General features: G+C 41.8%; 1 protein-coding gene across 4 annotated transcripts; it reads left to right on the top strand.

Moving 5' to 3' along the window:
* The first annotated feature begins 3,498 nt into the window (after positions 1-3,498).
* satb1a (SATB homeobox 1a) lies at positions 3,499-17,125 on the top strand. Of its 4 annotated transcripts, none has more exons than XM_026155942.2 (11): positions 3,499-3,988; positions 4,485-4,714; positions 4,975-5,151; positions 5,235-5,361; positions 5,952-6,075; positions 7,103-7,214; positions 8,869-9,401; positions 11,964-12,161; positions 12,437-12,592; positions 14,257-14,460; positions 15,402-17,125. In XM_026155942.2, exons 2-11 carry the CDS (start codon positions 4,498-4,500, stop codon positions 16,281-16,283), a joined length of 2,730 nt encoding a protein of 909 aa, XP_026011727.2. In that variant the 5' UTR covers positions 3,499-3,988; positions 4,485-4,497; the 3' UTR covers positions 16,284-17,125. The 4 variants fall into 4 exon arrangements, with proteins under 4 accessions (XP_026011727.2, XP_026011726.2, XP_080152859.1 ...); XM_026155941.2 differs by having other exon boundaries at positions 3,570-3,988; positions 4,553-4,714; XM_080296733.1 differs by having other exon boundaries at positions 3,770-3,988; positions 4,553-4,633.
* Positions 17,126-17,398: the final 273 nt, after the last annotated feature.

Raw genomic sequence — 17,398 nt, forward strand, 5'->3', positions numbered from 1 at the left:
ATGTGCCTGGGGAACCCACACCAACAGGGGGCCCCCAAGAGCGCTTGAAACGTCACAAAAGACAGTTTGATTAAATGTATTTCTTGTGCATGTGACATATCAGTAGTACAAGTTCATGCTACTGCTATAATCATTTTTACTGTCAGAGCCAGGATCATGCTCATGCACAGTGTAAGTATTTGTAAGAAGATTGGTGTCCAAGTAAGTTTTAAAAAATCATTTATCCCCTGGGGCTAAAAAGAAAAGAAAAAAATCAGAGGAAAAAAAAAGGAAGATAAACGTATGTTTCTGAGAATAATCACATATAAGCAGTTAATCATTAAGACTGGCTAACAGTGACATTAGCTAAACAAGAGCTTTTGGTTCAGTCAAGTTGTAGTGAGCTTAGGTGATGCTGCATGGAAAGTTAATAATCTAGTGCTAGCTCTCTATTTAGTTATTTTCTGTTTAATTTGTTTAATATTGTCTGTTTTACATTTGTCATGTGGCACTCGTCATGTAAAAATGACAAATTAAATTTAGGTCATTATAAACTCTTGTTGTGCCCTTTTGCACATTTAAAAAAAACAATTGACTTGTTTTAAAAGGGCACTGTCTGCTCGTTTATTTTATTTCTTTCCAGCACACTAGAAAAACATAATAATGGTTTATTAGATGCATACTGATCAAGCATGGACAACATATAGTTAATAATGGTGGCACTGAAGTAGGCTGTTGGTGATGAGTTTAGCTGGGGGCGGGGCCCCGAATCAAATTCTGCCCAGAAATATAGAGAACCAAGAGTGACATATTTTAATAATTCGTTAAATGTGTCAGGAACTAATTAAAATTGGAAATAAATAATGAATTAATTATGTTATTAATTCAGTGAACTTTGAATTAATTAATTAATTAATTAATTAATTAATTGAATGCGGCATGAACTAATTAAAAATGGAAATGAATAAATAATTAAATATGTCATTAATTAATCAAATTTGGAAAAATAAATAAATAAACCTGTCATTAATGGATTAAAATAGAAAATAATTAATTTATTAAATCTTTCACTAATTAATTGATGTTGGAAATAAATAATTAATTAATTAATTAATTTTCAAATATGCTGTCGAATTTTCCACATAGGGCCTCTTTGCAAAAAGTTCTCTGATGTTTTCAGAGATGTGATGTTTCGTGAAAAGAGCAGTACACCCCGCTGCATGAAGTCTGTAGCCTTTTGGCCCCTTAACTCTTTAGAGCAAGCACATGAAGAAAGCTTTTTGGGTGGGATTGTATTCTGGACATGCAACTCCCCCAATTTATTGTTTCTTTGATAAGCACAAGAGATTTCATCTATGCTAAGATAATGAAGACTTTTCTCTAAATGATTAAGGACCTATTTACATTTATGTAGATGTAATCACGTAATGTTTATGTTATGTAATCATGTGATAAACCTGGATGAAGTAAAACAACAGGACGCTGTAATACACAGGTACGATGGCTGCTTAGAGAGCAACAGGACTGCTTTTCTTTCTATGTGACCCAGAACATCTGAGCTAAAATTGAGGTCACTGTATGCGCAAGTAATCCCTATGAGCCAGAAGCTCAGCCTTCAGGCTGCTCTAAATGCCTTGCTTCAGTCAGTATTTGTAATCCTAGGTCTGCATGACGTCACTGAGAGTGAATATTTTGGAAATGTCCGTCACACAGCTCTGGCCGTGAGTATTGGAGCCCCACCTATCAAACCTCCCGTTTAAAAGGGGCAGCCAATTAGAAGAAAGCTGGCTCAAAATAAGCATGACCTTAAAGGGTGAGGAGCTAAAATTGCTTCTTTCAGACAGCACCAAGTGGCAGTACAAGACTAACGAGTATTATTTTGAACTGTGAATCACACAAAGCTACTCTAGTGGAGTACCGGAATAAAAATGTGAAGCGTAATAGGTCCGCTTTAAGATCAGGGAGCAGGCGAAACAAAACTGTGCAATACTTTGTGCCGGTAATCCATTTCCCCTTTAACACCCTGACGTGTTGCCTCCACCCATGTAACGGCAGCCACCTCACTAACCACATCATGAGGTTATAATAACCACATCACATCTATGGCGAATGAGGTGGCGTGAAAATCTAACCTAATTTGGCTGAGATACGCGACTGTGTAAGCAGCAGGGTGTCCCCTGAGATGAGGCTCCGATTGAGGGAGCTGTGCGGTGCACTGCTAGCACGCTCTGTGAGCGTGTAATGGTCTTAATTATCATTTAGCACGGCAGCCTCATTGATGACGTATCAGGCCAGTGATGAAATAGTAGAGCAGAGAATAACAGAGGGGAAGAAATTTCAACATATAAAAACTTAAAGGCACGTGCACACACAAACTAGTAGATGACACACTGCTGCGAACCTTACTTAGCAAAATACCCAGAGGTGCAAGGGGAATGCTGCAAACACACACATATATACGCACGCACTCGTTTCCGCCCAGCTGAGTGACATCTCTCTCTGTGAATTAGTCACGATGAATGATGTGTAACCAGCCATGACTCGTTCTGGCTGGGGAGATAGCTAATTCACTTTGTTTAATTAGTCAAAAAGTAGTAGAGCACACTCCCGCTCCCCAAACATACACTTCCACTGCACACCATCCACCCTATAATGAACCGGTGGAAAACAGACTGTCTGCCAGCATGAGTGATCTCTGACTCTTCATCTCTTTCTGTCTCCCTCTCGTGCACGCACGGAGCGCACACTTCGCCCGCTGCTTTGTGATACCCTCACAGAGATTTCAAGCACTGTCTGAGGATCTCAGCTTCCGAGATGGAGTGCACCTCCTCTGCAGTGGACCGCATGGGGGAGGTATGCTTACGCTCGGCTGCAGCTTAAGGTTGCTGCAAAAAGGGCAGAAGACAAGTTGGTTCCAATGATAACTCATGCAGCCATATCAACACTTCGAGGTACACTGAAGAAGTGAAGCCCCTTGAAGCACTTTAAAACGAAATTTAGTCATTAAAAACAGCGAAACAGCCATTCTGAGTGTACAGCAATATACCAACTACTGTATACTTTAGCTTAATATAACCTTTACACATATAATATGAGCTGTAGTATAAACACCCTACACTACTGTAAATTTAGTATAGAGCTCATTCCTGCTCTTCCTGTAGTAGAAAAAAGTGATCTTCTGCATATTAAAAATGAGCCTTAGATAATCTTGTGACAACATCAGCGTTCAAAAGTTAATATCAGTGAGCCAGTTCCACCTTGCCCTGCTCCACTTTGTTACCATGGAGAGCTCCAATACCCTAAAGACAATAATAAGTGCGTGCACAGCATGCGGCAGAACATAATAAATAGATTTATGCGCAATTGTCACATTTAATACATTTACGGAGCGCGCTAGTGAATTCATTATTACACCATATGTTAATGCAGCTGGGTCCGTGGATTTTAGAGACTGTGTAGGGAGGTCTCCCCCTCCCCACCTCTCTCTCTCTCTCTTTCTCTCTCTCTCACCCTCTCTCTCTCGCTATCTCTCTCTCCTCGTGCGCACAGCGCTTTGAAGTGTAACCAACAACTGCTCTCCCTGAGTCAGTGGTCTAATATATGACAGGAAATATACTCCAGGAGCTCCTCGGCGCACATTGTTCTTTGTGGAGCTTGATCCACAGAAGCAGCGTGCCCCGGTGCTCTGGCTGGGAGGTCGCTCACAACTTGTGCTGAGGCTAGTTTAATCGGAAAGCAAAGCGCTGTCGGGGAACAAGGGAGGATCGATCGAGATAGTTACTCCTGACACAAGGGGAAAACGAGAAAATTCAGATGGTAAACGGTTATTGTGAGTAATAGGACGCACAGGAGCGTGTCGCGGGACATACAGCCGGGAGAAGCGGATCTGTTCTCCAACTAGAGATCTATGGAAGCGGGGAGAACCATATGGATACAGACGCCGTCTGCGGGAATGGGCTGCTGATGTACGATAGCGGGTCGGGCATGCACGTTGTGCAGACTGAAACAGGTTGGTTTCGCCTCAGTCAAACTTCAGCAGAATCAGATGTCGGACTGTTTTTTAGCTGCTAACATTGAAGCGAATCAGCGGCGCTTACAAGCGGCGCACCGGGAGGCGACGGCAGTTTATTGTGGGGAAACTGCGCTGTAGCATTCACTGCATCTTTTTTGTTATAAGGGATTTCAGTGGTTAGCCTCAAAGAGGCATCTGGGTGAAGGTCATCCCCGATGCTGAGACGGATATTTAAACCTTTGCGTGCACGTGTGTGTGTTTAAAAATATATTTTATTATGGCTACTTTATGTGGCAGTTTCCAGCTCACATTCTCTTGACGTTCACTATGTATGCGAATGTTAGAGCAGTTTGCAGTTATTTAATTGGTGTCTATGAGTACATATAAAAAAAAAAGTTTGTCAATAAAAGTTTAAGGAGAACTGGTATAAGTGACTTTTATTAGCTTACCTAGTGTAGTATTTGATGTTTAAGCGTCTTTATCTCTGTATTAGTGTAAGACCACAGATGGATCCCTTGTGTAATGGAATCAAGAAAGCTGAGGGCTGTGATCTTGCTGTAGACCCTCGCCCTCCTCCTGCTAAGCTGGCTCGAGTGGAGCAACATGAGGGGGGACCCTCGACCCAGGAGAGGAGCAGACAAGGTAGTCCTGTGGCCAAAAACCCCTGCATGGCACAGAAACCCACCACAGCGAGGTCACAGGGAAAGAGCTGGCACAGCAGAGGTACATGGGGTGAAAAGATGAAGCCTAGGGTTTGAACCCATATATGTATTTTTTTAGTTTTACACGGATCTTCTGTGATTATGGCTCAGCTGTGTTATCAAATTCATTGAGCTTATCTCATAACCCTAAATGTGTTTTTTTAATTTCAGCTAGTTCTGATGCAAATGCATGTATAAAAAAATACTTTGTATAAGTTGATGAATTACTTCTAATTACCCAAATGGTTTGGTGTATGGCATCATGCATGTCTGTCACCGCAGGGAGCCTGCTGCCGGTGTTCTGTGTGGTGGAGCACACGGAAAGCCCTTTGGAAGGAGAGAGGAGAGAAGAGCATGCTGAGTTTGTGTTGGTTAAGAGAGATCTGCTGTTTAACCAGCTGATAGAGATGGCCCTGCTGACACTGGGATATTCACACAGCTCTGCAGCACAGGCAAAAGGTAAAAACACTTGCAGTGCAAAGAAAGCGCAGCTTAAACTCTAAATCTTTCTTATTTTCACCTATGTATGTGCGTGTGTTCAGGTCTGATCCAGGTGGGTAGGTGGAACCCGGTGCCTCTGTCCTACGTAACCGACGCTCCAGATGCAACAGTGGCAGACATGCTGCAGGATGTTCACCACGTTATCACACTTAAAATTCAGCTGCACAGGTAGAGAGCAGACAGCACTCATATCAGTATGTTTGCCTTCAGGGTCATATCTTTGTCCTGTTTGTGTGAGTTATACATTGCTGCACAAATGTACATTCAGATGAAGTTTAAAGTGGTTAAATCATAGGTTTTAGTAATGACACTGAGTCAGCATATGCAATACCAGCACTTTGACACCAAATGTACTTTTCCTATTGTTTTTTTTTTATATATATATTCTATGAAAACAGTGTACTGCAAATAAAGACGGACCTGATATCATTATTGTTATCTGAAGCTTCTTGAGCTTAAGTGTGCTTGTGATTTCTTTATTGCATTAGACAGTACATGTGCTTCAGCATTTAGACAACAATCCATGTTGGTGTCTTCTTGAAGGGATACTACTGAGCTTCTCTGGCTCTGACCGGAGCTTTTTCAGTAAATAACCATGTTGAGAGATTCTAATGAAATATGCCATTAAGTTACATCATGGAAGGTCTAGTAGTGTTTCACTTTGTTGTCAAAGTAAAACACTGCTGAGCTTAAATATACCTTTAAACAGTAATATACTAAAATCATCTAGTTCTTTTTTTTCTTTGACCTTTGTGTAGCTGTCCTAAATTGGAGGACTTGCCAGCCGAGCAGTGGAGTCACTCGACGGTGAGAAATGCTCTGAAAGAGCTCCTCAAGGACATGAACCAGAGCTCACTGGCCAAGGAGTGCCCACTGTCCCAGGTATACAAAAGAGAGATAATAATCTAAACTTGACTAAAATTCAAAATTAGCATTTAACATGCATGCAATTTAATCTTCTGTGCCCTCTTTGACATGTGGCAAAGAGTAAGCAAAGGGTCCAGTAGTTAGACAGGAAGTCCAGATGCAGAGATAGATAAGGTGTGGGGGCAGAGCACAGGAGGGAGAAACAGATAAAGAGAGATGGTTATCTCCTTAAAAGCCATGCTGCCTGCTTGCTGCCTATCTTGATCCTGTTGATTTTCAGTCCTTTGCTGTTTAGCCTTTTCTGCACTCTGGACTGATTCAGCGATAATCTAAATGTAATATCTTCAATTCTTGTGTGTTTAATTAAGCAAATACAGACACAACTGCAGAAATAATTGTCATTAATCACGCAGTGTTTGGGGAAGGCCTTTTTATGAATATTCATAATTATCAACCTGGTCGATCTATTATTTTGCCCGAGGCGTAGGACAGCTACAGTCTGATAGAGGATAACTGTTCACCGTCTTCTCTCTACCTCAGATTCCTCTCTTCTCTGCCGTGTTAAAATCTGATACAAGCAAATCCTTCCTCCCCCATCTCTCTTCCTCTCCTATCACTACCTTAACCCCCCTCTCTTGTTTGCGGGAAGCAGATTAAAATAAATATGAGAAGATGAAAGGTGTAATAAGATGTAAAGATTGCACAGGATAGTCTTCAGGGACAAACCATGTGTGTGTGTGTGTGTGTGTGTGTGTAAGAGTGAGTGAATGAGAGACAGAGGCATAGTCTCTGATGACCTGTAGTGTTTTGTTTAACTGCACACTCACACACGCATGTATGCATGGATGCATGCATACCCACACAGCTCACACACTGACACTCTCATCTGTCTTTATTATCCTATTTACCTGGGGGTCTTTTTAATAACACAGATCTGAGTTCATTAATATCAGATGTGTGAACAGCTGAGACACCCAAGCCGCCCATAGCAGGAGCTCAGAAAATGTAATGAATTTCTATTGTCTTTTCCCCTCTGTTTCAGAGTATGATATCGTCTATTGTAAATAGCACTTACTATGCAAATGTCTCAGCTGCCAAGTGTCATGAGTTTGGCCGATGGTACAAGCACTTCAAGAAGTCCAAATGCTTCAAGGGTGAGAGAACTCAAAACACACCTGTGAAGTATTACAGCATGTCTGATACACTCTAGATACTGATTATATGAGCTTTGTCCTACTAACAGGCGTCATACACTTTTAGCAACTTGAATAAAAAGATGAATGCTTCACCATTTTCATTTTATAGGGAAATTTTACAGTGCAGTAGCAGGAAAAGCTGTTGAACCCTTTAAAATAAGCCGTATGAATTTGTTTTTAGAGATAGCCAAATCGTTGAATAAGTTATAACTATGAACAGATACAATTATTTTATGAACTTTTACAAAAATAGTTGTATTCTTCAAAGTAAACCTTTGATCTTGGTTACACACAAACACAGTTCGGTGCGCTTTGCACATTTGTGACATTACTGTGGTGACAAAAGTTCGCAGGCATCCACCAAAACATGCAATTTAAAAGTGCCCCTTTATTATAATTCAGCACAGTATACCACTGCCAGTTACCTATAACCTCAATATTACACATACAGCCGAATTATTACCAGTACTCCTCAAGGGATTTGGATAAGATTGTCCAGTGTTGAGTTGGTGGGGTGATGTCAGTGGCTTCTGCTCCTCAAATGCAAAAAATCTTAGCTTATCTTAGCTTAAAAATCATTAACTGTTCAACAATGTCAACAAAAAAAAAGAAAATATTGCATGAAAGCAAACTTTATGATAGAAGTGTTGTAGGAAATTGCATGCTATTAGATTAGTACTTAATAAAGTGAAAGTTTCCCACCATTGTAGGTGTCTCCAAGACCAGTTTGTGCAAACCGCACAAACCACCTGTCACAACTACTAAACATGTACAATAGAGATTAAAAAAAAGTCTCTGAATATCTTTGCTGATGACCACAAATGCTATTTAAAGCAAGGACTCAGTAAACATGGAGTCTAATCCTTGAAATATGAATGGAGTACGTCTTAGAACAACTTAACTTATAAATTAAAGATGATCTTGAACAGGAATCATATCAGTTCCCAGACAACACCCATCTACCATCTGGGGCCAGGATGTTGGTGTCAGCTACACAGCTGCAAAGTGTCATGACTGTATTGTACATGATTGTGATGTAACCATGAAGGGACAGGCTTACACACCTGCCAAACCTGCCAAAGTTCCCAGAACTGGCTTTTCTTTTTTATTCGGGATGAGGTTTTACCAGTACGACAAACAGTAAAATACAAAATGCACAACAATAAAAGAACCAGAGCCCAGAGAGACAGTTAATCAATAAATTGTTTATGGAGAACACAAACCACTACTTAGGGCAATAAAAGTGGACTGTATTCCAAAGTGAAACCATGATCCCATGGGTGGAATACAGTGGAGGGAGTATTATGATACATCAAGATGCTTAACTAGCTACAAAATGGCTTCAAATGAAGAAAATCTATCTTCTGGTCCAGTCTAAACTTAGGCTTAAACCTAACAGAGATGCCAGTTGATGACCTGAAGAAGCTTATTTTGTTTTTCTTTACTTAAACTTGCGATCATATATGACCTGGTGACCAGATATTGAAGAAAACCTGGGTTCACCCACTTTTTCCTGCCACAATGTAAATCATCCTGTGACTTGGAGATGTTATTAGCACTTGAACAATGAGTAAAAAATAGTCCTGCCTCTTCTTTCCTTGTCCTTTACCAGACATTGACAACTTTTCTGACCAGTCCTCACATATGACCCTCAGCCAGCCAGCCACTGGTACCCCCGCTGACCAGAGCTCAACTCTCCTTTTCCCTCGTGGAGCGGTTGCCAACATATCCAACTGCCCACCTCTCAGTCTGCGCCCTCCTGGGCTGGTAACCCAGCCTCTGAGCTCCCAAATGGTCAACCAGCAGCTGGTGATGGCCCAGTTTCTAAACCAGCAGTATGCTGTTAGTCGCATGCTTGCTGGCCAGGGTTTGGCATCGTCACCACAGCAGTATCTGAACCATCCCCCTGTAGGGAGGGCTCCTGCCAAGGTCTTCTCTAAAGCTCCTGATCCCCAAGCCCTGCAGCAAGTGCAGTGCGGCCCGGGTGGAAGCTCTTCTGCCGGACTGCAAAACCAGACCTTGGCTGCGTCTTCCACTGGACCATCAGAGGTGCCGATTGACATCTACCAGAACGTGAGGGAGGAGCTCAAGAGAGCAGGCATCTCCCAAGCCGTCTTTGCCCGGGTGGCATTTAACAGGACCCAGGTATGGTTGCAGGAGAGAGCAAAATAAAAGATGCTGAAATCGAATTTTAAAGCAGTTTTCAACTCTTTGGTGGTGATTAGGTTGCTCGTGCCCTGGTGCTGCGGTGATAGCTAAGTGTGTTCTGTGAATATGTGAGTGTGAGATGGTTGGCACACTGGCATGGCCTTTGCCGTAGTGCCTCCTCCCCCTTGTGCATGTGTGTTTGTATGCGTGTGTGAGTGTGTGTTTGTGCCAGCTCTCTGCGGCACAAAGCCGGTGCCAGCACTGAAGCAGCAGCTGGGCCAACTAATCACAACCCCTCAGAGAACTGCTGCCTCCCTCTCTACCTCTATATCTCGCTGTCCATCTCACCACCTTTCACTCTGGCAGCCCTTCTATTCATTTAATCTCTAACCCCCATGGTCAATCCATCTATATTTAATCTCTCCCTTACTTTGTCCATTGGTCTCCTTCATTTTGTATCCATATCTCCCTCTACTATCGCCTCCTCTCTAACACTAAAATGCTTTGTTGTCTGTGTCCATCATCTTATATTCACTAGTGTGCCCACAGAAATGGGGCTCAAAGGACCGGCTAAGCCCGTTGTTATTATTATTATTACCTTCATTATCATTTTCATCACAATAAGCAGAGTTAGTTATTATCCACCCCCATGTTTCCCTGTTGCCAAGTCCAAGGTGCTCTGGTGCCAGCCATACAAGTTGGGCACGATGCCAAAACGTCATCTAAAAGCGAGGGAAGCATTTGTCATTTGACGACTCACATCAAGCCTCCATCTCTTCAGAAGGCAGGGTTTGCTGGGCAGCTCCAACCACAATCTATTATTTGAATAAGAAGGCTGTTTCCTCTAAAGCCATTTCTCTGCCAGTGTGAAATCTGATTTCCTTTCAGGGAAGGAATCCCTGAAATTTGCATGTGGTGTTTGAACGCTTCCCTGTATAGACAGATACAGACAGAATAATGCTAGATGTACAGGCGAGCAGCATGCTAAGCACTGACTAGAAGCTGGCTGTGAAACCCTAAACTGCAAGGTTTTGTCAAGATGCCACTGAATAGGATTCAGAGTTGGATACGAGGCTATTGCTGAATTCCTTTAGTTTCACAAGAAACTTTACATTTATCATCTTTAAATGAAGACAGTGAAAGAATACATAATATTTCATGAGACCTTTTCCATTTGTGGTTCCTGAGAGACTGGAGCTTTTAATACCTGACCTGAATCATTTTGTTTGTGAAAGCTGAACATTCAACATGAAGGAAAAGAATTCAGGTTTATGAGTTCATATAGCTTTAAAGCAGAATTACAATATCTGTCATCCCTCTGTACAACTGAATGCTTACTTTTCCTCTGCTTCAAAGAAATGTTGCAGTTTGGAGTTAGATGAGCTCATCAGTATTGCTATCATATTTGATAAGAGCATTACTGATTGTTATCTTAACTCAGTAGTTCTTCTGGCATAAACCTTTTCAGAAAATGTCTATCTACCGTTAAGAATGAGAAATGATCCATAAGTAATTCTAGAAGAATAAAGGTCAGCATCACGGCACTGGTGAAGACTTGTTTCTTTTTTTCTATCATATATGGTGATCATCGCTAACCATTTCTCACTTGAAGGTCGAGATATTATCTTAAGTTGCCGCTTGTTTTAAATTATGTGAGTTTTGAATAAAATGAAGAAAGCAAAGTTGGTGTCCCTTAAACCATTTTTATACCACTAACATCATGTATGTTATACATTACTATATATAGATCGACCTGGAAAGGATGTGCTGCTAGGACATTTACTAACATGTACTTGAGAAGCCAGATGGCAATCCTGTGGAGGTAACACTGTGCGGTAGAGAGGGCAGTGGACTTTTTGACCAGATTGTATAACACAATCTTGGAGGATGAGAGGATGCCTCAAGGATGGAGAAGAAGTGTGATGGGACCACTTTTCAAGGAAGAGAGAGTACGTGAGTGAATGACAGGGAGACAGGTGGAAAGGTGAACATGCAAGGAGCAGACTTAGAGGTAGATGAGTTTAAATACTTGGGGTCAACAATCCAAAGCAACGGAAAATGCAAAAAAGAAAGTGAGAAGAAGTGTAGGCAGGATGGCTCTGGTGGAGACGAGTGCCAAGGTTGTGACAGAAGGATAGCAGGAAGAGTGAAAAGGAAGGTTTACTAGATAGTCACGAGACCTGCTGTGATGTATGGTTTGGAGACTAGCAAAAAGACAGGAGGCTGAGCTGGAGGTGGCATCACAGGGACAGCTCTGGTTGAGCAGTTTGGAGACAAAGTTAGAGAGGAAAGGCTGAGATGGTTTGGACATGTGCAGAGATGGGATAGAGGATATAATGGACAAAGGATGTTGAATACTGAACTTCCAGGCAGGAGGAAAAGAGGAAGTCCTCTGAGGAGAGGACATTCACAAGGTTGGTGTGACAGAAGAGGATACTAAGGATAGGGTGAGATGAAGATGGTCTGCTGTGGTGACCCCTAAAGGGAGCCGCTTATAGAAGAAGGAAAAAAATCCATCACAAGTATCAACTTACGCTGATTTTTCTGTGTGTTTATCAGGGCCTACTCTCTGAGATCCTGCGAAAGGAGGAGGACCCGAAACACGCCTCCCAATCTCTGCTGGTCAACCTACGGGCAATGCACAGCTTCCTGCAGCTCCCAGAGGCTGAGAGGGAGCGCATATACCAAGAGGAGAAGGAGAGAAGTCTGACTGTATTCACACCCAGCTGCAACAACACGCCACCGAGGTCCTCACAGGTCAGCCAGCAAAAGACTGAAAGACATGAAAACAAAAGTCTTGTAAACCAGCTGTGAAAGGTTAAAGTTGTTCATAAAACAGCATTGAAATATTCAAGTGTGAGTTCTGTCACTTGGCTCAACTATGCCTGTGTTAGCTCTCAAAGTGGAGCATTTTCAAATAAAAAAAACATAAAAACCTTTGCCTGTTATCTGTTTCATAGTCCTCCTATTGCCCATTACTTTGCATAGCCTGTATTTAAACCCGGTTTTCCTTCTTGTTTGCTTCTTTTTAGTCAAGACTGTCCCCAGTTACAGCAGACAGAGGACTGCGGACAGACAGCTGCGTTCTCAATGTCAGCGCCTCTATCTATGAGGAGATCCAGCATGAGATGAAGAGAGCCAAAGTGTCTCAGGCGCTGTTTGCGAAGGTTGCCGCCTCCAAGAGCCAGGTACTTTGCTTCTTGTTAGTTTAAATCTGAGCATACAAACCACCCAATCGTTTCTATCGCTTGATGAAATGCTCAATTTTAGCATTCATTTATGACTCCATCGCCTCAGTTAAAGCAGCGATGGATACCGTGTGTGGAGGAAAGCCCAGATAATCAACCAGCAGCTGTACTCTGCAGAGGACTATCATCAGTGCATCAGACTGCTATTGTGTCCTAAATTATCGCTTTAATAGTCACCATACACACATACACACCACTCGCTTGTGCACACAAACATACAGTAAGAGCACATGCAAGTAAAACGTGATCGCGCGCACAGAGACACAGCAACACTAATACAAATACACACACACAAGCACGATTTGAGTGTTTATTGTTCTCATTTTTATGGCGGCCCCATAAGCTTGTTATTGCCTTTTGTTTTGAGGATAATTTCCCTTCATGGAATGGGGGGATTTTAGCTGTCTCATTTTCTCTTCCTCTCGAGCACATCTCCAATTTTTAGCTTCTTTCTTGCTTGCTTTCTTTTTTCTTTTCTTTCTTTCTTTCTTCTCCCATATAACTCCCTCTTCTTTCTACTCATCATCAAGATGTTTGGAGGTCATTCAGCGGTCATGCCAGTACAGCCAGGTGGTCCAAAACCCCTGAGGTTCTTTCACTGGCCTCCATTTTTTTTTCCTTACTTTCTTTAACCCCCACCCCTGTTTCCCTTTATTCTCTCGCACTCTCTCTATCTTTTATCCCCCACCCCACCCCCCGTATTACCCGGTTGTTTGGCAGGCAGAGCCATGCAGCATCTCCCTGTTCTATCTGCACTGTGCATCTGGATGGCATTGTGTGCTAGAGTTGGGCTACAGCCAGGTGTGTGTGCGCGTGCGTGTGAGCATATCAGCTTGCTTGCAAACATAATCATCCTCAGTTCATGAGTCTGAAACTAGCTTGGCTTTACGTTCCCCAATCTGTCACTCACAAGTTTCTTCCTTCATGATACACAAACAATTCATGCTGATAAGAAAATCTTGCTATAATCTTCAGATTATCTGGCAGATCCAAAAAAATTTTTTTGATTTTGTATGTATATTGAGAACACACTGAACCAGTTTGGAGTCAATGTATAGAGAAAGTTATTGTGAATTCATTTTTTTCCCCCTTTGGTCAATCCCTTTCACTGTATATAGGGTGCCAACATACATAAGCTAATTAAATGTAAGGCTGCAAATGCTGTCGCTAAACATGCATCTTCAAATTTCTGCTGGCAGTCTACAAGGCTTAAACTGAACCCCAGCTTAGCCTCTTTTTTAATGTGTGAGTTTACTCATGTTCTGCAACCTTTAAATTACCTTTTTTATCTTATCAGTCTGCTGTACTGTACTGTAAGCATTTTAAAATAGACATAAACAGCCTGAAAGGGGTTGTCAAACATAACAGCATAGTCATATTGATATGGTCACGTTGTGTGATCTAAGTGTGTCGTTGGGGAGAAAACAGCAGCACTTTGTGCTGGAAATTTTTCCAGTGACATGACTAAACACATTGAAACCAATTCTAACTGAATGTAAGGCTGCTTATTCCCTTGCCCTTTATTAGTGAATGTGCTTTTAAGATATTTTAAGAGTTGTTAAGCAACTGTAGCCACCTTGTGCATATGCACATATTTCCTGTAGGGATGGTTGTGCGAGCTGCTGCGTTGGAAGGAGGAACCCAGTCCAGAGAACCGGACGCTGTGGGAGAATCTGTGCATGATCCGCCGGTTCCTCAGCCTGTCCCAGAATGAAAGAGATGCCATCTACGAACAGGAGAGCAGCAACATGACTGCACAACAGCACTGCATTGACAGGTTCACCCTGCTAAGCAATGACAATACATTGGTAAGACTTCCAAAAGTGACAAACATTATTATCAACAGACACTCTGACTTCAGTAGATCTTGCTTGAGAAGAAAACTATTATGTATTAGAGTTTTAAACAGCTATATACATGGCAGAAAACACTTGAGGCTAAGGTGTACTGACTTTAATTTTGTAATTTAAAAAAGTTATGGATAAAAAGTTATCAGAAATCTGAAAGTGAATACATCACATTGAATGCCAATAGATCTCTAGGGCGTGCAATGGAAAAGCAGCAGAGTAATGACAGCTAAATGCCAGAGATGTCAGAAAAAAAAAAGATGATTACCACATTAAGCAATGATCCGTGAGGCTGATTAGTTATTTTTCTTTCCCTTCCATTGCTTGTGCATGGATTGATGGCTTGATTATAGGACAAACTCAAAGATAAAATGGTTGCATACCCTTCTGTTTGTGAACATACAGCCCACTGCCTAGCATATCATTGCATCATTGCCCATGTAGTGTTGACAAGAAAAGTCAACACCACATGGGCAAATTCAGATCCTGATGTGCATTTGCAGACATCAGTTCTGGGTGGCTGCACTGCAGATCACCTCACATGTGAACACTAAGGAGATTAAGATCAAACGGTCTCCACTACCCTTGATTTCACACCAGCCCAGATCATCGTGTCCTGTGCCTTTGCTCATATAGCAGCAAATCAGTGTCTAAACTCTGCAGATTCAATTAGATATGGTAAAAAAACACAAAAACAAAACACAATGGATGGGTGTGCATGTTAAGTTGTAGTTTCATTTTAACATAAAAGGTGACATTTCTTGAGCGAAACAGTCTCTGTTGACTTCACTTTATTTCATTCACAACTATTTAAAGTCAAACATAGTACTGCTCACACTCAAAACTAGAAAAATTTAAATACCAACCTTTTTGCTCTAATCACTTCTAATTTCTCTCATCAGTACCAACGCAGCTCTTTGATGCCACAGCAACACCATCTACAACCCCATCAACCCCTTCAGCCCGAGACAGGACCTCACCTTTCCCCGACACAACCCTGCGCTGCATCGCCAGCCGAGTCTGATGCTGGCGGTGCCTGGCAGCACTTGAGAGTACATTTGCAGGGCAGAGGCAGCAGCAATGGTGAGGGAGGGGACAGTAAAGAATGGGTTGAGGGTGGAAGAGAAAACAGGGACAGTTTAGGTGGGGACTGGGGTTGTGCTGGAACCGTGAGGGACAGAGGTGCAGAAAACAGCGAACAGGTATGGGATGGAAATATAGGGAAGGAAGACATAGATGACATCACGGGAGATGGCAAAAAAGGGAAGGTTAAGGAGAAGCTGTCTGTGAAATGGCCCAACATGAAGAATGAGGAACAGTGTAGGGCTGGGGTTTGTTCAGAGACAGATAATGAGGTAGAAAGTTACAAGGAGGTCCAATGTCAGGGGTTAAATGTGTCCAGAGATGCCCTCGGTATCCTGCAAAGTTTCATCAAGGACGTGGGCCTCAACCCAGACGAGGAAGCGGTCCACACCTTGTCTGCCCAGCTGGGCTTACCTAAACATATAATTCGCAACTTCTTCAATAGCCAGGACCAAGGACAAAGCCAAGACTACAGCCCAAAACACAGTCGCGACCACAAGCATTACTGCACAGACCCAAACATCTTGCAGGCTAATGTGACTGCACAGGAACTGGAAGAAGGTGGAAAAACAGAAACAGAACAAAAGGAGGAGAACTTAACAGGAAGAAATGAAACAAGTGAGATGACTGTATTAAAAGAATCGGATGTTGGCACTCAAACTATTCCCCCTATGAAGGAAGAGCAGGAGAGCTACATTTAACCCGCATACATCCAGTAACATACAGCAGCTTGGACAAGCCATACTTACCATTTAGACCCAGGACCGGGTGCTTCTCCTCTCTGAAACATAGCAACTTCGGTGCAAATGCTTCTCACTTAAAATATTGCTCCAGTCCAGAGTCACAGCGTGTTGGTATTTATGTGTTTATAGGCTTGCATTGTTACACACTGTGGAAAGACTAATAAAATACTGTGTATACCACAGCTTTCATAACCAGAGACTTAAGTTATGTAATTACATAGAAAGCTGTACTGTGATTTGAGGATTCTTGATGCACTTGAGACAGTTTACTGTGACTGAACTTTAGTACATAGTTTCCATGTATAGTTATATTTCTGGGTGGAGTGCTGGGAACCAATACAATGAGCCTCAGATTACATATCTCTATTTAAAAAGAGTAAGTGTAGTTGGTTGACTGACATTTTTGAAAAACGGCCATACCAGAAATGCCTTGAAGAGAGTGGCACTGCCAATCATGTTGTTCTTTTGTTTTTTTTAGGTGTATCTTCACCATTTTTGTTTTAATTGTGCTAACCGTGCTTTGTGGTTTGGCTTTTGTCTGAGTCGTTTACTCTTTACCTCATAAATTTCACTGTTCACGTTTCGCTCTTATTAAATAACAAGTTTCCTGTTGTCGTTTTAAATTAAATACTTACTGGGAAAGGACTGGGATCATGTAACACCCATAGTATGTTACTAGCCACATGATTACATTAAACAATATGTCATCTTATAAACTTCAAGTATAATCATTTGGAAGAAGTTATTTTCTAGGGACAGATGCTGATGATGACATTAAATTGGTAAAAAAAAAAAAAAAAGCCAGTGTCAATATTCTTTATATATAAACTGTATATACAGACATGTGACAAAGAAAGTTTGTGTACTGGCCCACTCTTGTTTACAATGTTGATTGAGTTTATTGAAGTTTGCACTTTTGCACAACTCTCCTAAGGTCCTACCTCATCATTTTAATCAATTATTGAGGTCTGGACTTTAACTGGGTTATTCCAACACATTTCCTTTTTCAGCTATTCTGTTGCAGTTGTGGGATCATTGTCATGTTGCAAGATGCAATTTTTGCCAAGTTTAAG

The sequence above is a fragment of the Astatotilapia calliptera genome, chromosome 22 (genome assembly GCF_964374335.1).
Source record: "Astatotilapia calliptera chromosome 22, fAstCal68.1, whole genome shotgun sequence".
In the NCBI taxonomy this organism is placed as follows: Eukaryota; Metazoa; Chordata; class Actinopteri; order Cichliformes; family Cichlidae; genus Astatotilapia; species Astatotilapia calliptera.

What these genes read in the sequence shown, in the direction of transcription:
- satb1a (XM_026155941.2), top strand. Translation starts at nt 3,907, where the DNA reads ATGGATACAGACGCCGTCTGCGGGAATGGGCTGCTGATGTACGATAGC. An exon ending in CTTAAAATTCAGCTGCACAG is followed by an intron (nt 5,362 to 5,951) that starts GTAGAGAGCAGA and finishes ACCTTTGTGTAG; the next exon opens with CTGTCCTAAATTGGAGGACT. An exon ending in CGCCACCGAGGTCCTCACAG is followed by an intron (nt 12,162 to 12,436) that starts GTCAGCCAGCAA and finishes GCTTCTTTTTAG; the next exon opens with TCAAGACTGTCCCCAGTTAC.